The following is a 23,055-nucleotide window of genomic DNA, read 5'->3' as shown; positions in this document are numbered from 1 at the left end:
TCTGCTCGAGGGTGTTTCCCTCGGGAGATGCACTCTCCTCCCATCTGTGTGTCCTGGGGAGGGGGGATGGAGGTGACGCTGCTCATTGCTGCTGGTTACCCTTAAGGGAGAGGGACTACAACTGAAGTGGAAGAACATTCAGTATTATGGAGGACATGTTCATTATGGCGCTATTATGGAGGAACAAAATAACTCCTGGACCCGTTTTTCTCTTAGCAAAAGCACACCTCGAAAAAATAAAAGATGTTCTTACATCATTCTTCGCTTCTGTGAATAGTAATCACTGATCCTGGATCTGTGTGCAACGGCATGCCGACTCTCTGATGATTGAGGTTGCTGATAAACCACCCTATGAGATGTCATCACCATGAACCCACCCAGAGAGATGATCACCATCTGCACATCACATCACTGTGTGATGGTGTGTTTGGGCCCAGGTGTGTAGCACCGACATCCCCAAGGTGACAGCCTGGCAGATTACTGTACACAAGGGCCACCACCTTATATGTCGCCATGGAGACGAGGCGTATATGCAGCGACTATTTCTAAAATTCTATTTACAGTTGAGGTATGAAAATAAGCAACGACTACAGGTTCTCTCTTACATACTTTACAAACACACTCACACTGTGAATCACACCCTATCAACATCCTGTCTCACATTAACGTCTCTCCAGAAGAAACACACACACACACACAAAACACACACACAGAGTATGTGCAAAGATATTTTAGTGTTAAAACACACTCCTACACTCAAATATACGAGAAACACACAAACGCACACACATACACACAGTGGAACACCAGTATATGCAGTGACATATATTCAAACACATTCAAACACACAAATACTATGACAGACTAGTACCGCCAAACAAACAACATACAAGCACATTTCTGCCCATACAGTACATAAAATCTGCCCCCTCCCCTCTCAGGCCCATTCCCCAGGCCCAGCACAGGTCTTACCTGTCCAAAGTGCACTGTAATTGGCCGGCGGTCGTCCCAGGTGCGCGGGTCCTTGCCGTCGGCGGAGGGGGAGCACGTGGGCGCGGGCCTCTGTCCGTCCTCGCTCGGCAGCCGAGTAGCCGTTCTCCGTCAGCTCCTGGACGGAGGGGTAAGGAGAGATGCAAGGCCAGGAATGCTCTTGGTGCAGAGTGAGGGGCAGAGACGACAGACTGCGGGGCAGGCTCGGCTGGAGCCAGAGTGTGTGTGTGTCGGGGGGGGGGGGTCCGACGGGGTAGTAAAAAGGTCAAAGGTGACAACGAGAGGGGAAGGGGATGTGGAGTGAGTCAATGAAACGAGGGAGAGGAGGAGAGACTGTCAGCGCAAAGGGACACGTTAACAATCAGAATCTCCATCACCACAGCCAATTGTGTGTGTTTGTGTTTGTGTGTGTGTGTGTGTGCGCGTGTGTGTTGTAGAGCTTAGGCTGTTATACCGTAGTAGCAGATCAAATGAGCCAAATTGGCCTTGAGAAGTGTTCATAATGAAAATGCATGTATCATTACCTTCAACATTTCAAACAAACTGAAGCAATACAAAAACTATTTTGTATCAGTTCAGTTATGCCAGAGGGTAAATTCACAGTGCATCTCAATGGAGAAGAGACAGAAAATTGTAGCAAATACCTTCTGCTTCAGTCGACTCTTCACCTCCTTGATGCCCATCCTGGCGTGGTCTTTGGCCTGTGGGCGACATACGCAAACAAACCTGGTTATGGCAACAATGGGACCAGGTGAGAACAAACCTGTGACCTGTTCAATGTACCAAGGCTAAAAAGGTGTGTGTGTGTGTGTGTGTGTGTGTGTCTGAATGTGATTCATATTCAATCAGAATGTGATTTTGTGTGTGAGTTGTGTACTATGTACCGGTATGTTATGTACTACAGCATGTATTGTTATGAGTGCGAATGTATGTATGTATGTATGTATGTATGTGTGTATGTATGTGTATGTGTAGTGTATGTGTGTGTAAGAGGGTGGTTCATGACAGCTGTCACCTAGCGATCATGTGATAGCTGATAAGTAGCTCTTTTGTGTGAAAGGGACCACCACCACCACCACCACCACCACCACCCCCCTCATCTGTCAGCCTGCTCTCCCTCTCTTCTCCATCCCCCTATACCTGCCTTCATCTCTCATCTCCATCCTTCCATACATCTCTCTCTCTCTCTCCCTCCCCCTCTCTCTTCAAGTGGTGCCTGCTTTCATTCTAGCAAACAGCCAATCCGATAACACTGTCCATCCAAAGACTGTCAGGGGATGCTGGCATGCAGCTTGTGATCACAGGAGCTGCTTCAGTCTCTTCTGTTTATACAGGTTTGACATATGGAAATGTATAGGTGAACTATGGGGAAGTGTGTGTTCTTACACCAAAATAACACATTATATGTGACATGGAGGATTAAAAGCACTGCTGCGCATCAGATTAATTTGACGTGAAGTGAAGTGTGGATTAGTTATAAAAAAAAGTTTGTGAAACAATGAGCTGGAAAATTGTGGCAGAACTTACAAACTTGTAGACGGTTTTCATAGCCGGGTTGGCCTTGGTCCTTACAGTGTTGAATATTGCGCCACCACCCTTCTGTTGAAGAAACACACACCACACACCTCTGATAAGCCAGGCCACTGCAGAGCTACCATCCTGGTTCCTTACGGGTCTTCGTATTTCAACAGAGAATCGTTACCAAATTCTACTTCCTCATTGACTGACCAGTACACTTTCAGGAGTCTACTCCGAGTATGCATACCTTCACTGTTAGTAGCCACTGGTGGTACACTTTGTCACTGCCTGTGGAACAAGCACAGATGAAGGGGTCAGAAGAAAACGAAGACAACCGCAGTGGTCAAGAGCAACTGACAAATGAGCTTGTCCATCAGAAATGAGTTTGTCAATGGAGACGGTGGCTCACCTGCATATTCCCCCATGTTGATCTCATCTTCAAACACGTCGCTGAAACCCTCTCCGGCATTCAGCAGGTCCAGACGGCCATCTATGAACTACACACACACACACACACACACAGATTTCATAACGTCAACAAGTTTTTAAACAATGTACACATGAAGTGAAACAAGTCAAGTATCCAGTTGATGGTGTTTCCCAGTACCGTGAAGAACACCTCCATCTAATTGGCTAGTAAATGGGTGTGTGTGTGTGTGTGTGTGTGTGTGTGTGTGTGTGTGTGTGTGCTGGTGGATGGACCTGTTTGAAGAGCTGCAACTGGATAGCGTTCTGCAGGAACTGCCTCATGGCACTGGAGCGGTGGGCCACAAACACCTCCTCACTGAACGTGATGGGCTCCTCCTGAGGACACACACACACACACACACACACACACACACACACACACACACACACACGGGAGGATCAGAGGCAAGACATAACATTGGGAAAGAGAGAGAGACTGTTCATGTACTTCTCCACCTCACTGTACGTACACACCGCTGCCGACTTGCTGCAAGCAAGAAGTGGCAAATCTGTTGGCGTCACGTTTTTGGCGTCTTGAGCGACTTGAAGGTCAAGCAGAACGTTGAAATGTGAACTTTATGCTAATGAGCTATGACGCGGTTCAGCGGCAAACGACAAGCAAAGTAGAATGCTACCACGTCAGAGCGGCCAAAGCGTCAAAAGCTTCCCTGTGCTTTTTGACAAGCGTCCTTGACTGGGCGGCCAGAGCTTCTTTTGCAGCTCAAGTCGGCGGCGGTGTGTACATACAGTTATGTAGGGTGGGAGTAAGTATTGTAACGAGGCCAGAGAAAAGTTCCCAGTGAAGTCTCATTGGTACGAGTGCCTTGTATTGCAACAGTATCCAATGATAGGATATCATAAAGTCTGCCTATTGTACTACAGTATACTCTCCCCAGTTGTCCTGCAACAGAATCAAAGCTAGATGTAGCCTGGCTCTGCTGTCCCCGACACACATAGACTGGCAGCTCCACAAGCATCCTGTGACACTCTCTGTGACATGTCCAGTGAGTGACGTCTTCTTAGGCTCTGCGACTTCTAATATCTCTCCCATTCTGACAAGTTCCGACTGCTTTAATCTACAGGTCACTGCATGGACGCCTGGTTCTCCTGCTAACGATCGCTCCCTCCTGCAGAGCCGAGCTGAATGCTAGAACAAGGTGTGCTAGCTTTTGGTTGTGGCTCATTATTGTCGGACTGTCAATCAACAGGGAGAAGAGTGGACATTACAAGGGTAGAGAAAGGGTTCCTGCTGGAACTGATTTAGATATCCTGCTGATCTGTTTGTTGGTATGACTATCTGTCATAAGGCAGGCACAGGCACGCAGGCACACGCACGCACGCACGCACGCACGCACGCACACACAACCTTTCAAAGCAGATCAAAGATGGCTTTCCTTCAGGACCAGAGATCAGACTGAACAGGACTGTTTTCCTCTGCTAAGTCGGGAGATATCTGTCTCGAAAACTGAGCATCATTCATGTCTGTGAGACAGATAATGTTCATTCGATAAGTTGCAATAGCAGTTCCCACTGCCACAGCATTGTCTAAGTTACACTAAATAACATTTGCACAGCCTAAAATAGCAGAATAGAGTTTAGAGAACAACATTCCCGCTGAAAATCCTGCTGAATGCAATTCTGTGAAACATTCAGTACCTGAAAAGCTACCTAAATGTAGACACAGACTTAATCATTTGGTGGTTTAGTTCTGACAGGAAAGGGTGGTGTACATTGTATAATGTACAATTCTATGTGTGGAAAGCATATTCCTACATCTTTGCTTAGTTATTGCTGTGTGTATGCACTGTGTAAATGTGGGTGTATAATTCATGGATGAGTTGTGTGTGTATGCGTGCATCTGTGTGTTTTGCAGTTTTATCAATATGTCTGGACATACAAATTATTGTTGCTATGACTGCTCAGTTCTGTAGTGTATAGGTTTCCCTATGTATAGGCCTATCTATGATGAGTGAGTATGGGTGTGTGTGTGTGTGTGTGTGTGTGTGTGTGGTTGCTTTCTCAGAAGAGCGCTGCAGGCTTCATTACAGAAACTAATTAGCAGCCCAGGGGCCTGAGGCCAGCTTCAGCCACTGCTCATCTGAACGCCCACCACACACACACACTCACTCTCTCTCTCTCTCTCACACACACACACACACACACACACACACAACACAAATAAATAAACATAGTCCTACTGATTCAAATGTACACACTAACTGGAGAAATCAGTGCAGGTGAACTGTTCCATTCCACACTGAAGAGGTGACCATCACACTCACAGATTATGGGTGAGGGTTTCATATGGGTGAGGGTTTCATATGGGTGAGGGTTTCATATGGGTAAGGATTTCATGCACGCAGAGGCCTTCAGACCAAACGCTCCAAAGGATGCCGTTTTAAACAACATCTGACCAGCAGTGTGCTCATATTCTGTGTTCATTGGATGCAACTCCTCATAATCTTCCTTCCTCCTGCATCCCCCCACCTCCCCCGTCCAGTTTGTTGCATTTGCTATAACAATAACCTGGCTACACAAATGATAACGATAACCTGGCTACACAAATGATAACGATAACCTGGCTACACAAATGATAACGATAACCTGGCTACACAAATGATAATATAACCTCATACACAAATGATAACAATAACCTTGGCTACACAAATGATAACAATAACCTGGCTACAACAAATGATAACGATAAACACAAATGATAACGAGCAACCTACACAAATGATAACGATAACCTGGCTACACAAATGATAACGAATAACCTGGCTACACAAATGATAACGATAACCTGGCTACACAAATGATAACGATAACCTGGCTACACAAATGATAACGATAACCTGGCTACACAAATGATAACGATAACCTGGCTACACAAATGATAACAATAACCTGGCTACACAAATGATAACGATAACCTGGCTACACAAATGATAACGATAACCTGGCTACACAAATGATAACGATAACCTGGCTACACAAATGATAACGATAACCTGGCTACACAAATGATAACGATAACCTGGCTACACAAAAAAACAAAACATCCTGTAATTAGTTGAGCGTTCCAGTCAGGTGCTGGGTATGGTCAATAGTTACTATAAGCCTGTAGGTGGCAGTGCTGTACCAATATAGCAGGGGCCACCAACAACAGAACCCAAGACGGGGTGAACACACAGTAAACACTCACCAAATCTGACCACAAAACACACACACACACACGGAATGGTAAACTTACACCTCCTACACATTCCAACCCCCATACATATATGAGGACACATAAGCACACACAGAGCGCTTACGTGACTGAACACACACAATGCCAGTGACACACACCGCTTCACGCAACACAAAAGAGCACTTGTTTAACACAGCATTAATCCTAATGTCCACTGTCATGGATGTTTACAACATAATGCCCTCTCCGGCTCTCCGTAGCCTCAACTGAGCCACTGACCGCCCCCCCCCCCCACCTTTCTCCCCAGCTCCGTGGGAGCTCTCACACACTCTGTGTGAGTTCATACCAGTTCATGAACTGTGAACAATGCGCTGAATGGCAACAAGGGCCCTGTGCCATGCTCACCGCTGCCTGGCCAGGGTGGACTGTGGGTGGGGGGACGTGGCTCGAGAGGTGCCTGTCCAAGCCTCCGGCCCCCGGATCAGGGCTCGGACCAGGCACCCCCTGACCGAGGGGAGAGAGAGAGGGGAGGTGCGGGGGAATGAGGTGGATGTGTGTGTGTGTGTGTGTGTGTGTGTGTGTGTGTGTGTGTGTGTGGGGGGGGGGGATGAGGTGGATGTGTGTGTTTGTGGGGGGGGTGAGTGTGTGGGAGCAGGCTCACTGACCCTAAAGGCAAGGCTAGCCATGTGGAATGGGGCACAGAGGAGGAGGGACGGGTGTGTGTGTGTGTGTGTGGGGGGGGGGATGAAGTGGCCATGTCTCTGGCCACCGCTCTAGTGCTGGTCCTGTCCAGGTCAGGGGTCAGGGTTCTACTGATAGTAAACAGTGGGCATAATCAAACACAGGGTGCATAAGTGGTGGTGTCTCATAGTGGTGGTGTCTCATAGTGGTGGTGTCTCATAGTGGTGGTAGTCTCATAGCGGTGGTGGTGTCTCATAGTGGGGGAAGTCTCATAGTGGGGAAAGTCCTCAGTGGGGAAAGTCTCATAGTGGGGAAAGTCTCATAGCGGTGGTGTCTCATAGTGGGGAAAGTCTCATAGTGGTGGTGTCTCATAGTGGTGGTGTCTCATAGTGGTGGTGTAGTGGTGGTGTCTCATAGTGGTGGTGTCTCATAGTGGTCTCATAGTGGTGGTAGTCTCATAGCGGTGGTGTCTCATAGTGGGGAAAGTCTCATAGCGGTGGTGTCTCATAGTGGTGGTGTCTCATAGTGGTGGAGTCTCATAGTGGTGGTGTCTCATGGTGGTGGTGTCTCATAGTGGGGAAAGTCTCATAGTGGGGAAAGTCTCATAGTGGGGAAAGTCTCATAGTGGGGAAAGTCTCATAGTGGGGAAAGTCTCATAGTGGGGAAAGTCTCATAGTGGGGAAAGTCTCATAGCGGTGGTGTCTCATAGCGGTGGTGTCTCATAGCGGTGGTGTCTCATAGTGGTGGTGTCTCATAGTGGTGGTGTCTCATAGTGGGGAAAGTCTCATAGTGGGGAAAGTCTCATAGCGGTGGTGTCTCATAGTGGGGAAAGTCTCATAGTGGGGAAAGTCTCATAGCGGTGGTGTCTCATAGTGGGGAAAGTCTCATAGCGGTGGTGTCTCATGGTGGTGGTGTCTCATAGTGGGGAAAGTCTCATAGTGGGGAAAGTCTCATAGCGGTGGTGTCTCATAGTGGGGAAAGTCTCATAGTGGGGAAAGTCTCATAGTGGGGAAAGTCTCATAGTGGGGAAAGTCTCATAGTGGGGAAAGTCTCATAGTGGGGAAAGTCTCATAGTGGGGAAAGTCTCATAGCGGTGGTGTCTCATAGCGGTGGTGTCTCATAGTGGGGAAAGTCTCATAGCGGTGGTGTCTCATAGTGGGGAAAGTCTCATAGTGGGGAAAGTCTCATAGCGGTGGTGTCTCATAGTGGTGGTGTCTCATAAGCGGTGGTGTCTCATAGTGGGGAAAGTCTCATAGTGGGGAAAGTCTCATAGTGGGGAAAGTCTCATAGTGGGGAAAGTCTCATAGTGGGGAAAGTCTCATAGTGGGGAAAGTCTCATAGTGGGGAAAGTCTCATAGTGGTGGTGTCTCATAGTGGTGGTGTCTCATGGTGGTGGTGTCTCATAGTGGTGGTGTCTCATGGTGGTGGTGTCTCATAGTGGTGGTGTCTCATAGTGGTGGTGTCTCATGGTGGTGGTGTCTCATGGTGGTGGTGTCTCATAAGCGGTGGTGTCTCATAGTGGTGGTGTCTCATAGTGGTGGTGTCTCATAAGCGGTGGTGTCTCATAGCGGTGGTGTCTCATAGTGGGGAAAGTCTCATAGTGGGGAAAGTCTCATAGCGGTGGTGTCTCATAGTGGGGAAAGTCTCATAGCGGTGGTGTCTCATAGCGGTGGTGTCTCATAGCGGTGGTGTCTCATAGCGGTGGTGTCTCATAGCGGTGGTGTCTCATAGTGGGGAAAGTCTCATAGCGGTGGTGTCTCATAGTGGTGGTGTCTCATGGTGGTGGTGTCTCATAGTGGGGAAAGTCTCATAGTGGGGAAAGTCTCATAGTGGGGAAAGTCTCATAGTGGGGAAAGTCTCATAGCGGTGGTGTCTCATAGTGGGGAAAGTCTCATAGTGGGGAAAGTCTCATAGTGGGGAAAGTCTCATAGTGGGGAAAGTCTCATAGTGGGGAAAGTCTCATAGCGGTGGTGTCTCATAGTGGGGAAAGTCTCATAGTGGGGAAAGTCTCATAGTGGGGAAAGTCTCATAGTGGGGAAAGTCTCATAGTGGGGAAAGTCTCATAGCGGTGGTGTCTCATAGTGGGGAAAGTCTCATAGTGGGGAAAGTCTCATAGTGGTGGTGTCTCATAAGCGGTGGTGTCTCATAGCGGTGGTGTCTCATAGTGGGGAAAGTCTCATAGTGGGGAAAGTCTCATAGTGGGGAAAGTCTCATAGTGGGGAAAGTCTCATAGCGGTGGTGTCTCATAGTGGGGAAAGTCTCATAGTGGGGAAAGTCTCATAGTGGGGAAAGTCTCATAGTGGGGAAAGTCTCATAGTGGGGAAAGTCTCATAGTGGGGAAAGTCTCATAGCGGTGGTGTCTCATAGTGGGGAAAGTCTCATAGTGGGGAAAGTCTCATAGCGGTGGTGTCTCATAGTGGTGGTGTCTCATAGTGGGGAAAGTCTCATAGTGGGGAAAGTCTCATAGTGGGGAAAGTCTCATAGCGGTGGTGTCTCATAGTGGGGAAAGTCTCATAGTGGGGAAAGTCTCATAGTGGGGAAAGTCTCATAGTGGGGAAAGTCTCATAGTGGGGAAAGTCTCATAGTGGGGAAAGTCTCATAGTGGGGAAAGTCTCATAGCGGTGGTGTCTCATAGTGGGGAAAGTCTCATAGTGGGGAAAGTCTCATAGTGGGGAAAGTCTCATAGTGGGGAAAGTCTCATAGTGGGGAAAGTCTCATAGTGGGGAAAGTCTCATAGTGGGGAAAGTCTCATAGTGGGGAAAGTCTCATAGTGGGGAAAGTCTCATAGCGGTGGTGTCTCATAGTGGGGAAAGTCTCATAGTGGGGAAAGTCTCATAGCGGTGGTGTCTCATAGTGGGGAAAGTCTCATAGCGGTGGTGTCTCATAGTGGGGAAAGTCTCATAGCGGTGGTGTCTCATAGTGGGGAAAGTCTCATAGTGGGGAAAGTCTCATAGTGGGGAAAGTCTCATAGCGGTGGTGTCTCATAGTGGGGAAAGTCTCATAGTGGGGAAAGTCTCATAGCGGTGGTGTCTCATAGCGGTGGTGTCTCATAGTGGGGAAAGTCTCATAGTGGGGAAAGTCTCATAGTGGGGAAAGTCTCATAGCGGTGGTGTCTCATAGTGGTGGTAGTCTCATAGTGGGGAAAGTCTCATAGTGGGGAAAGTCTCATAGCGGTGGTGTCTCATAGCGGTGGTGTCTCATAGCGGTGGTGTCTCATAGCGGTGGTGTCTCATAGTGGTGGTGTCTCATAGTGGGGAAAGTCTCATAGTGGGGAAAGTCTCATAGCGGTGGTGTCTCATAGCGGTGGTGTCTCATAGCGGTGGTGTCTCATAGCGGTGGTGTCTCATAGCGGTGGTGTCTCATAGTGGGGAAAGTCTCATAGCGGTGGTGTCTCATAGCGGTGGTGTCTCATAGCTGTGGACTCAGCACACTATGCAACCACTTTCTGCTCATTACACCCGTAACGGATCCCAGAGTAGGGAGCAGAAATGATTTTATTTCCAAACTACTACTTCTTTTGCATGACAAAAAAGATTATGGGGAATGAGAAAAACGTGCTAAATACACTATGTGAAACAAAACCCCACATTTTTTGGTGAGTGAAAAAAAAGCTTGTGCACAGACACAAATACAATACATGACCACAGTTCGCTAACAAATTCACTTCCACTCTTCCAGAATATGAATACAAAACCACACTTATATTCCAACACAACTAAACAGATATGCATTCGCCAAAGCTCAGACACTTCCAAAACATACGATTCACTGTGTGGATACATTTACAGTATATGACTACATTTACAGTATTTGCATACTGTATTCACACACACTGCTTTAATGAATATTATACAAACTCACACTTCTTCCTTGGTGTTACATAAACACAAGCACACACCACTGGTCTCTCTCTGTCTCTCTTCCTAACACACACACACACACACACACACACACACTCGCTCTCTCTTCCTGTGCCGTCTCCAGCGGGAGGCGGGCGAAAGTGAGCCGGGCTTCCCGAGGCCGCGCAGGCTTGTCGTTTCCGTGGAGACGTTTATGAGGAAATGGGAAAAACAGATTTGAGCGCACGCTTGGATGCAGCCTGCCAGAGCGAGTGAGCGCTTGTGTGTGACACGGCCCCGCATCGGGCCCTCACTACGCCCCGTCACACCGCCCTGTCAGTCTCACACACACACACGGATATGGAAACACACACTCACATGCACATACAGAATTGTACACACACACACACACACACACACACACACACCATGGCCATGCATCGTGCTTCCATTGCACACTGTCAAAATGAGCTGTCAGGGAGCATCTCCCGGCTTGGCACTTCAAACTGAGCAGTACATTACCCCCACTCTGCCACAGACACACACACACACACACACACAGACACAGATACAGCCACACACACACACACAGCCACAGATACAGCCACACACACACACACACACACACAGGTATCACATACAGAGTGCAACTGTCTCCTAATGTCTAGTCTGTCACTGAATACATGCAAATATATAGTTACACACTCTCATGCTTAGTACACACACACGCACGTACGCACGCCACGCACGCACGCACGCACAACAACACACACACACACACACACTCTCTCTGTCACAGTATACGTATATGCAAATACAGCACATAACGGTATTGTCAAATTCAATCTGTCATAAAAATGCAGGCAAATGTTGCACTATATGAGCATAAGCATATCCATTCCAATGAACAGCAGTGTAGACATTCTGTGCCATACATCCATCATAGCATGCATCCAATGGAAATAATGCACTCTGCTTATCAGTCAACTCACATTGCCTCCACATACATAAAGACGGCTTACTGTGTGCTCGCAAACTCCTCTCCACTGGCCTACATTTAAAAGTAATACCGTATGCAAAGAGCTCTATATAACCGCACACGCACACACACACGCACACACACTCAGTATGTCCGAGCCCTTGGCACAGGTAAGCTGGCGACTAAAGTGGTCTCGTTACGGTAATAGGCACAGCGCTGCGGCAGCATCAGCAGTGGTGGCGGCGGTGGGCTCTGGGTCAGTCTGGGTGGCGGGACCACCTGGTCAGGCATTAGCACATTAAATGGCCTGACCGTCCCTGGCGGCTACCGTGCAGATAACATCATTACAACCAGGACCACAGCCAGAAAACCCAGCACTCGCCCCTCATTATCTGTGTGTGCGTATGTGTGTATGTGTGTGCGTGCTCATGTATGCTAGGGTATGTGCGCTCGTGTCTTTCTCTGTATGTGTATGTATGCACACTTGTATGTGAGACTATTAGTCATCACTCTAAAAGTAGTTCATTTGCAGCCACAAAAAATTGGCCCTCTGCATAATTTTACATCTAAATTGCCCAACTTCTGCTCTGGCCAAAAGGTCACGGGCCAAACATGCCCACTCGTCACCTAAATCCAGCTCCTGCATATGACTACAGTCACCCCTGACATGTGCCTAAGACTTAGACTAGGAGGCTATGTGTCATATTTATTTCACGATTTCTGCTGTAATTATTTGTTTGGCAAAGTTAGCTCTGATTTAGTTGTGGGGCTGATTGCTAGTTTAGTCCACAACCACAGTAATGTGAGGGCTTATGCACAATGACCTCAGTAACCCAGGCAACAGGATGGGAGTCCACTGTAGAGATGGCAACGCTGCCGCGGATCTTATGAGACCACAAATCGTGGGTAAGTCATGTGACTGTGAAACACTCAGAGAAAGATAGAAAACAAGAGAGACACTGGGGTGGGCTGAACAGAAAATACAGCACCCTCCATTTTTATTGCCACCCCTGGTAAAAATGAGTAAAAAAGAGGTATAAAACATCATCTGTTGGCATTTTATCTTAGTTTCACAATGAAAACAACGAGGAAAAAGCCAACATTGCAGAGATGCAAATTTAGTCTGAGAAGAAAATCCTCATAAAGAAATAAATACATACAAAAATATACACAACAATTAATAGCACCCCTTCATTTAATTTTCTGTAAAACATTTTGCCATTAAAGGAGCCTATAACATATCAAAGTTAGAGAATACAATGTCAGGGATTTGAGAGCAATTCTCTTTACAGATCTCCGGATCGTCTGTACTGATTTTCTACAGTGTTACAGAGTTTAGATGAGGAAACTGACATTACCATGGTAGAAACTTGATTTTGTGTTCAGTAAACCTGCTTAAAGATCCAATCATGTCCTACTTTTATATAAAATACCCAGGTATTTCCTGCAGTTCATGATACCATGAACCCTAATGAAGTTTCCCGGGCCTTTGGATTAAAAAAGTCCCAGAACATCATAGACCCTAAACCATACTTTGGCATGGGGCTCTTTTCTGTATAGTCAAGAATGCCAAACCCACCTTGAATATTTGTTGGCAAAAAGCTCAATTTTCTTTTCATCTGACCATTATAGAACACAATTCCAGGCAATGTACCAATAGCTTTTAGCAACTCCAACCTTTTATATTTGTAGTTAAATGCAGTTAAATCTTTTAGCAGGAAGGTACTTCTAATGTTTCTTTTTTAGACTTGGTGACCCCAAGTGGTTCTTAGGGAATTTTTGCCTCTCTTCCTATCCTCTTCACTGTGCGTAGGGGTGAAATAGACACGGGTCCTATTCCAAGCAAGTTTGTAACAGTTCCATTTGATTGGAACTTCGTAATGATTGATTACTGTAAATATGTGGCAGTTATGGGCAAGTGCATCTTTTAAATACCCATTTTCTGACTTACCAAGAATAATACATTTGATTTTCCATGTTAAGGAATGACTACGCCGTTTGATCTCTGTTTGACTTTATTTTCATACCTTAAAGGACAATGAAATATATATCATGGATTACTGCTTGAACATTGAAAAGCACGCTGATTGCCTCAAACAACTATAAAATGGGAAAAATCACTTACATCTTATTTATACAAATGTATACGGTACGATTTTCTAGAGGTGCCAGTAATTGTGATTTCTTTTAGGATTTTTTTGTTCAAGGTTGGATTTTTCCTCATTGTTTTCATTGTGAAACTAAGATGAAGGGGCCACGGATAAAATAAAAAAAACACTTTTTAGTCATCTTTACCAGGGGTGCCAATAAATGTGGAGGGCACTGTAGCGGTCCTCAAAGTTTCCTGTTAAAACATATCCTGTCTACTTAAAAACATGCAATATTATCTTGTCTACTCCCATAGTTATACAATGTATGAAACCACAACTCTTCTGCCATTATTATGTTTGGCAGACAGCTTGTCAAAGTACGTGCTTGTGTGTACCAGAGTCTTCTGCAACACCTATCCACATCACCAGCTGATTTTAACACTACTCGGACCCAGTCATCCCCCTCCAAACTCGTTGATGCGGAGGGGCTTTAGCACACGTTAGCCACAGGGTAGTGACAGATTGCAAGTGAGAGTACAGGGCTCCCATATGTGACATGAGAACCAGCTGGGCCCATTGTTGGGCGGCAGTGCTCCCCACAGGACAGGGCCCCGGCCTGGGCCGCATGGGGCTTTTCTTCCCCTGGCCACGGCACTGGGGGGTGGGGGAGGTGGGGGTTACGGTGATCTACATCACTAATGCTATTATTCACACGGGGCCTTAACGCCTCACCCTGCTCAACCCCCCACCACCACCACCCCACCACCCCACCACCCTAGTGTGCACTCGGCCATGATTGACACCTATATTTGTTTTATTCATATTGTCCTGTCTAAAATATGTAAATCTGTCTCGGAGATGATTTTAAAATAGACGAATCGAGCCCAGACGATGCACGGATCAGACGTTGACAACATATGGTAGAATATTTTGAATAATCAGCGAGCCGCCACCTCTCCCTTTTCCCTTCTCTCGTTTCTCTCTCTCTCTCTCTCTCTCTCTCTCTCTCTCTCGGTCTCGACGTTGCTCTTCGCTTCGCTTCGGGCCGGGTGTTTATGCAGGTGTGATGTTCACTTCAGCACGCTCCTCAAGCAGATACACAGGAGTCATCATATGCCACATCACAGGCACAAAACAAATGCACACACTCACTCACACACACAAACACACACACACACACACACACACACACACACACACACACACACACATCACAAGTCAGAAATGCTCCCCAGCATCAGAGGCTTCAGACAGGGTGGCGCGCGCCTCTAATCCACATCTACCGCCATCCCTCTTTTCTGTCTTTCTGTGAGGGACCTCTTTGCTTGTTCCATTAACTTCAAATCACTTTTGATTTTCCTGGTCGTTCCTCTGTTTATCATTCCTCTCGCTCAATCACTCACTCATGCTGTCGCAGATTCCCTCCGTCGCTCCACTGACTGACTGACTGCCTGTCTGTCGTTCATTCTAATTCGATTCTATTCGCTTGTCTGCCAAAAGCTCTCACCGGTTCAATCTGTAGTGCGTTCCTGTAGCTGCCAAAAAGGGCAGCTTGGGCTTTGAGGAAGGCCCTGGACACTCCATCACCGGTTGTGGTGGAGACCTTCTTCAGACGGTTCTTCAGGGACGACACCTGCAGAGATAACAGAACCCATGTTCTCAGCACAGCAAGCATGAACAGCACAGCAAAAAATTGCAGTTTTTATGAATTTCAAATGTTCCAGTTTGTAACAGCACAGCAAAAAATTGCAGTTTTTATGAATTTCAAATGTTCCAGTTTGTAACAGAAAAAAAAACCCTGGTATGACTTTATTCTTAGAATCTGCAAAGCTCTGTATCCAAATTGAAGTGCAAAAAAAAATCTAAACCCAAATTAAAATGAAAAGATAGTAAGACTTTCATTTTGCAGGCAGTAATTCCTGGAGTGTTTAACTGTACACACAAAAGAAATGTGAACCCAGATATAAATGACCAATTTTTTCAGATGTGCGCCATGTTGAGGGGTTAGACAGAAGGCTTCAGTTCCCCAGGCCAGCGGCCTCAGGTAGATGGCTGTCCAATTCCATCGCACGGCCCAGCGACGTTGCCCCCAACTGCCGGAGAGCCGAGCGTGGTCGGCGGTGCAGGAGACCGAGAGAGCCAATGACATTATTCTACTTGAATAGCCTTTACGAGACGGCCGTTTAGGCTTAATGCAGCAAACGCATGCCCACAAGGCCTGAAGTAATCCATCCCGCTTTCTCTCTCTCCCTTGCTCTCTTGCTCTCACACACTCTGGCTCTTCTCTTTTCTCTTTCTCTCTCTCTCTCTCTCTCTCTTGTGCTTTCTCTCCATCGCTCTCTCTCCCTTCTGCTGCCAGCCATTAGGACCCCAAGGCCAAACCTTGTTAGCAAAGACTTTTTACCCCCCCCAAAATAAACTAACCACTGCGGAAAAAAAAGGAATAGAAAAAATTAAATACGTCGCTCAAAAGATTGGCAAAGAGGGCAGCGGAGCACGAAGGGATGCAAATGCTGCCATCGCTTTCCTTCTCCTTAAACTCAAGTGACAGTTCCACTAAGAGGATTTGAGTCGGGGGGAAAAACAATACAAAAAAAATATGTATATACACAGACATAAAAATTGGGACTTCACGAATAATAAACAAATGGAATTGACAAGGGGCCTGGGCTTTTCCGGCGTTCTCTTTCATGACGATTGGCATCCTGAGCGCGGCTCTCGTGTTGCCTTGTGGATCGGTGCCGTGTTTGTGGGTGCTACGTTTGTGTAACGAATGTTGTGACGACCCCAAACTCAAGAGTAGGCATCGGTATTGGTCCCCTGTAGAGCTCAGTCTCAGAGTTTCCTTTTTAAAGTAACACCAATATAATGTTTCCAAAATCGTTTCAGTGGTTCATCAACTCGTAACAGGGTGAACGGCACTTCTGCATTCGCTGTATTCGCAGATTGCCAGATCGGGTAGCGAATCTGTAGTTCAATGGAATGAGACATAACAAACTACAAATTTGACTTGCTTCTGATGTCACAATCCAACATACTTTCATTAAATCATGCAACATACTCTACCGTGTCTGTGGATTATTTGCAAAGCCAGTGCTAGATAAACAAATAACGTGCGTGCAACAGAGGAAAAGTGCTTTGGTGTTGCTTTAAAAAAGAAAGTGGACAACATGAACAAAGCAGGATATCTGGGTTGCAACAGCTTTTTAGGGGGCATGCTGCATGGAGGGCCAAAGCGGATGACCACGGAGTCGGAAGTCTCTCGGGGCTTTATGGCATTCCTGCGAGCAGGGGGCCCCAGGGGGAGCTGGTGGGGGTGTGGGCTGGAGAGGAGGCCTCCAGGATCTTTACGGGCACCCGCGGCCTCTGATGTGGCACGCCGCTCCTGCAACACCACCGCTTTAATCACCGCGGAGTCCCGTTAAAGGAGGGGGCGCTGGGCGGAGAGGGGCGTAGTCGCCGGCCTCACAACTCAGTCGCTGGCCAGTTAATAAAAAAAAAAAAAATATATATATATACGAGGAAAAAGAAAAGGCCTCTGGGTGCCCCGTGGTGGTGACTCACATGGGGGAATAGCCAGTCAGGCCCCACGGCATTGTGGGATACGGCGGTGGAGCCAGCTCTGCTCACAGCCAGGCCAGCTCTCATGGGGCTGGGGAACTGCAGCAGCAGCAGAGTGGGGGTGAGGGAGGGAGGGAGAGAGGGAGGGAGGGAGGGAGCGAGGGGACAGGCAGTCCTCCAGACACCGCAGCCCCACACTGGGCGGAGGTGGCCTGAGGGGAGGACGCTGGGTCTGCCGTGGCTCCCGTGGGCTAAGCAGACGCCGCAGACGAGCTGGACTCAGCCGCCTGAGCCGTGGGGCGGCCAGACTCCCTAAATTAAAGCCAGGAACAGCTGAGGGAGTTCTGGAGGTGAAGCCTCAAAAGCCTCAAGCCCATGACGACAGTGTTGGAGGAAAAAATAAATCCTCACATGCAAATAAAAGTTTGAAATGGTTTGGCATTTATGAGGAAGAGCACACACACACACACACACACACACACACACACACACACACACACACACACACACACACACACACACACACACACACACACAAGTGGGTATGTAGGTGACTCATTTAAATAACCAAAAACATCTTGAATCAAACAGAGATCCAGGGGAATTAAAGCATTTATGTAGGCCAAGCTTGTATGATGTATGGGAAAGACCATCTGATGATACATTGACCATTATGTCACCCTACATCATAATAAGGTCTCTTCTTGAGTCCATCTCAAACAATATTGGTCACAGTCACTGACTGAACACTTCTGGTACCTTACACCCAATTGTTGACTTCAAACAACATGATGCTACTTCTCATAATCACTCTTGAATGCACACCACCTGTTAACAATGGTGACCCTCTCCAGACACTCACACTCTCTCTCACTCTGTCACACACACACACACACAGACACAGACAAAAGTCGGCCTAACGAGGCTCTACTGCATGGTGGCTGCTATGTGTGTGTTTGGTGTTTGGCAGTGGAGATCAAACGCAGCAGGTCTAGTGGCCTCCTCCTCTCCTCTCAGCCCTGTGCTCCAGGTCGTTTGATCAGGTCATTACCAGGCCACTTTAGATGCAGGTGGCCATACACACACACACACACACACACACACACACACACACACACAAGCACATGTATGCTCACCCACACAAGGACATAGACACAGCTCCAAACACACACACAGACACACACAGATACTCATTCATATACATGTATTCCCCACAGACAGGCATAAAACTGAATATTGCGCATTCAGGATAACTGGAGGGGAAAGAAGTCTTCATGGCCAATTTGATGGCCGTGCTCCTCAGAGGAAAGCCTCTTGATTGGGTTGACAAGCTCAAAGCACAGGGAGAGAGAATCGTGTATATGTGTGTGGGAGGGTGAGCTATGGGGGGTTGGTGACAGAAGATGAGGGTTTTTTTAAGGCCCCTAATCAGACAAACACTCACCACATCATTGGGTAGGCTCTGAAGGTCATCAAAAGGTGTCTCTAGAGTGTTGGTGTCCACATTGAGCACCACCACATCGTCCAAGGCCATGCTCCGCACCTTCTGCAGAGAGACACACGAAGAAAGAGGGGAAAAGAGAGAGAAACAACAGAGAAAAAGTGAAAGAAGAGAGAAAGAAAGGAGGGAGGGACAGAAATACAGAAAGGAAAGATTAATTCCTACAACGTGCCCTTTTCTCCCCTGAGAGGGATGGCGAGAGGTAAAATAAGGGAGAACTGAGATCAGCACTAGTGATAACAGCTGACCAGTTCTTCAGACAGACTTCCAGCAGTGCTGATGCAGGAGAAACATCCCGAGCAGGAACCGGCACTAGCACTACATGACCCTTTGGGACGTGCCGCTGTCTGCGGATGTCTGCTTTCTATGCATCTTTCAAGGCCGGAGAATGTAAAATAGGCTACTGCATGTAGAAACCAAAAGCTGCAAGAGAGCTGCTATCTTTCAATGTAACATCAAAGGAATGCCATAAAAAGGTGTTCATTTGGCCACGTGAAATAGAAACAAGATTTCAAGGTCCCATTGACAATGCATATTAAAAGATGTGCAGAAGTGTTCCTCTAATTTACACTGAAAACTTATGTAACAGATTTACTGTGTGTTGTGTTGTTGTTTTATTGTGCCATAAAAATGAATTTCTGAGGAGTTCTCCTTTCTCACTTTAGGACCTCCAACTGAATCCCTTCACCTCTGCACTGCCTGTCTCACAGCATGTGACTGACCAATGGGAGCAGAGCTGACCTCTCACCGGCCAATAGGCCACAGGACAGGCCTCTCATCCAGTAATGGTAAACCTACAATGAGGGTCTCCACACAGGGCAGCAAAGCCTGGCGGGTCCTGCCCCCACCCCCACCCTCACACCTAGGCCTTAAAGAGGGGATCCGGGGGCCATTTTAAAACCCGGACCACAGCCTGTGGCCCTCGGAGCTAAACAGGCCCCTGAAGAGCGCTGAACGATCGGCGGCGCTTGATTAATACATCAGCATCAGGCCCGATCAGCCGAGTGATGAATCAAGAGGGTGATGCTGAGAGCGTGACCTCTGAGGCGCGGGAGGGAGAGGGGGGTGGGGGGGGGGGTGAGAGACGGGATGGCCGAGAGCGAGGATGATGAAGAGACGAGGGACGCTGAGACCCCAACACGGGAAGGGAGCGGTGCTCGCAGCTCACTCCTGTCAGGCCCCCCCACCTCCCTCCCTACTCCCTGTACGGGCGGATGGACCATTAATCACTGCTGTGGCTTATGGCATGTAGCCGGCGGATCAGACCTCGGCTGGGCCGGGCCAGGATGCATTCGGAGGCGACTGAATGGGCTTTAATGACTACAGAGGAGCGGCATAATAGGAGGCTGAGAATGGCCCCGTGCACCGCTAACGCATGCGGATCGATGCGCCAGCCTGACTGTCCGGCTGTGCAATTAGGGGCTTTTTGTCCAGAGGTGTGTTTCTCACCCTGAGGATGAAAGCCTCACTTCACACAGACCTTTTCATTATGAGGCTTTCACTGTACGTGTGTACGTGTGTGTGTGTGTGTGTGTGTGTGTGTGTGTGTGTGTGTGTGCGAGCGCATCTGAACTGAAATAGTAACGGTTTTCAACCAAGAGAAACTACTGCAACACAACACATCTTAAGGGTAAAAACTCCAGACTTTCTAAAATGTCCTTGACCATGATGAGAAAACAGAGCAACTCACCTCCATCAGACTGGAATGGACTCCAATGAGGTAAGGCATGGGGGCGCTGTGGAGTGGAAATATACAGCGCAAGGTTACAGCTTCCTCACGGTACAGCATACAGTATATTAATTATAGCAAAGCAATTTACATAGCAGGAGAATATATAAGAATGATCACAGCAAACAGCAAATCACTAACAATGCAACAACAAACAGAAAATCACAAGCAATGTACACAACAACAATGCTGTGCCAATGGCTTGACACAGACCCACAGCTCCTATTCAAAAACAGCCTTAATACCAAAGGTGTAAATACAGACACACAACAAGATACCAAGTCCAACTTCCAGGCTAGGGCTGAGAGTGTCATCTCCAACACACACACGCCCACGAGTCCTGTCTAATAACCTCCACCACGGGCACTGCCAGCGTGGGGCATTGGGACAGCTTTCCGACCAGGGTAAAGAGCCCTCGGCTCAACCTCCTGACTGAGCCTGCTGTCTAACAGATATGGCCATCCTCCCCAATGAGGCCTCGACAGAGCCGAGGAGAGGAATTAGAGGGGGAGACGTGTCTGAGCAGGGCGATATGTGGCTGATTGGGTACTGGTCAGAGAGAGAGAGAGAGAAAGAGAAAGAGAGAGAGAGAGGGACGAAGAAAAAGGGGGATGAGGGAACCTGTCACCCATCACGGGCGCACTGAAGCCAAACCCGCCAGCCTTTAATTAAGTGTCCTCGTTTCCATCTCCTGTGCCGTGACATTCAATTAAAATACAGACTCCTTTTTCGTCAAATGAGAAGGGGGTGATGGCGGTGGCAGGGAAATAAATAAATAAATAAAATAAATAGAGATGGTTAAAAGTTCTGGGCTTTCGAGAGCAGCTAGAGAAAGCCAGGTAAATAAATAAACAAACATGGAGAAAAACATTGGTAAACGCACAACTGGATGTTTTGGCTGACGCTAATTTTCGCTCGTGCCCAATTATTTATAGTGGTTGGCTGAGCGTGGAACAAGGGGGGGGGTGTAGAGCGAAGCTGGAGTTACGTGATCCGGCAGGGGCCGGCAGGGGCCTTCCTTCAGCTGGCCAACTGAGCTCTGGTGAAAAAAAGAAAGAAAAAAAAAACTCGAAAAACCTTGACATCAAATTAGCACTGGGCCCTGTGTCCTCTGCCTCTCCAGTGTGACGGATGCAGTCAGCCAATGGCACTGCGTGAAGATCATGTGCCCCTACTACCACCCAGCATGCACCACGCGCACGCACACACACACACAGACACGCACGCACGCGTGTCAGATGAGTGATTAGTGATTTTTCGCAAAGAAAGTAAAGAAAGAGCGATAATTAGCTTACTTGCCCTCGTCACCCACCCCTTACCTAGACGCCGAGCTCCCCTTAATTAACACTGGTTGCTTAGGAGATGAAAGGTACTTGTTTAGAAAATAATACAATCTTTAAAAAAAACACACTGCTTTGTTTCCAGAAAAGTGCATTCATGTGACTACACCTCATGGTGATTGGCTTGCATACGGCTACACAATCACACAGAAACCCATACAGCGACAGTGGCTTTCATTAGGGGTCTCGTCCTTAATTAGTGTATCTATTGCCATTTCTGGGTGTGCTTGCAAGAAGAATGTCCGCTCACACGTGATGGTCGTGAGCAAAAGAAACATATTCCATAGCAACTGTCGACTGACAAACAGAATGATACAGCAATGTCCGGAATTTAAATGAGACGCTCCGAAGAAAGGGGACATTTTCCTTCCCTGTCTTTTGTCCCCTCCAGCTCCAGCTCCAGAGCTTTCTGCACTCCCTTCTACTGCACCTCCGCAAGTGTTTCTCTTTCCTCTCGCACCTGCCTTGACAACAGACGAGCCATTAAAGCAAGGTGTCGGCTTCCACTTCCCCCTGCTTAAGTGTCAGCCCAATCAGCCGCTGCTGCTGTTTGCACCCACACAGCCGAGATGCCAGCTACAAAAATCTCGCCACGGCAACAGTCTCCATCCAGCTGCTTTAGACAACGCGTTCTACACATACAGCTATGTGCTATGGTGTATCGGTGAAAAATCAAAGGTTTTGGGATGACAACAATTTTAGGACATACAGTATTGAGACATTCTAAGATACTGCGCAGGTCTTCTGAATACATTTTCATAGGTAGACTGATGCTTTCAGAGAGAATGATCCTTTTATCAAAAGACCACATATTGTAGGATGACTGCCTGCTCCTAACTGAAGGATTGTCTACTAGCATTGTGTACTATGGTAGACCACCACATTCGTACTTAAAAGTTAACTTTAGGCTAGATTTGTGCGTTGTGTCTTGTATGTTAGATTTGGTATGGATCTGGGATGGAGACAGTCAATATGTCACAATAATTCAAGTTTACAAACATGTTTGTGATATAAACCTCCAAGACAAGAGCTTTGTTCAACAATACATATTTCTGGGCAAAAGCCTATAATCTAGCATGGCTCAAAATTAACTTTGATTTGAATCCAAGGCTAGGCACTCCACAGAAGACCTTCAAAAAAGAAAAGTACCAATCGACATGAATAAA

The 23,055-nt window shown here is 47.4% G+C and overlaps 1 protein-coding gene across 1 annotated transcript in view; it reads right to left on the bottom strand.

The window, feature by feature from the left end:
* The window catches only part of dennd1a (DENN/MADD domain containing 1A), a gene marked incomplete at its 5' end in the record, with an annotated part of 86,760 nt that overhangs the window by 11,189 nt on the left and 52,516 nt on the right, over positions 1 to 23,055 (bottom strand). The window contains 10 exon segments of the mRNA XM_048258388.1: positions 973 to 1,083; positions 1,085 to 1,108; positions 1,635 to 1,691; positions 2,518 to 2,589; positions 2,756 to 2,796; positions 2,918 to 3,005; positions 3,211 to 3,312; positions 15,266 to 15,391; positions 18,764 to 18,865; positions 20,511 to 20,556. Coding sequence (XP_048114345.1) covers positions 973 to 1,083; positions 1,085 to 1,108; positions 1,635 to 1,691; positions 2,518 to 2,589; positions 2,756 to 2,796; positions 2,918 to 3,005; positions 3,211 to 3,312; positions 15,266 to 15,391; positions 18,764 to 18,865; positions 20,511 to 20,556 — 769 coding nt within the window.

This window comes from Alosa alosa, chromosome 12 (assembly GCF_017589495.1).
Source record: "Alosa alosa isolate M-15738 ecotype Scorff River chromosome 12, AALO_Geno_1.1, whole genome shotgun sequence".
NCBI lineage: Eukaryota > Metazoa > Chordata > Actinopteri > Clupeiformes > Clupeidae > Alosa > Alosa alosa.
This window is presented reverse-complemented; position numbering and strand designations above follow the sequence as displayed.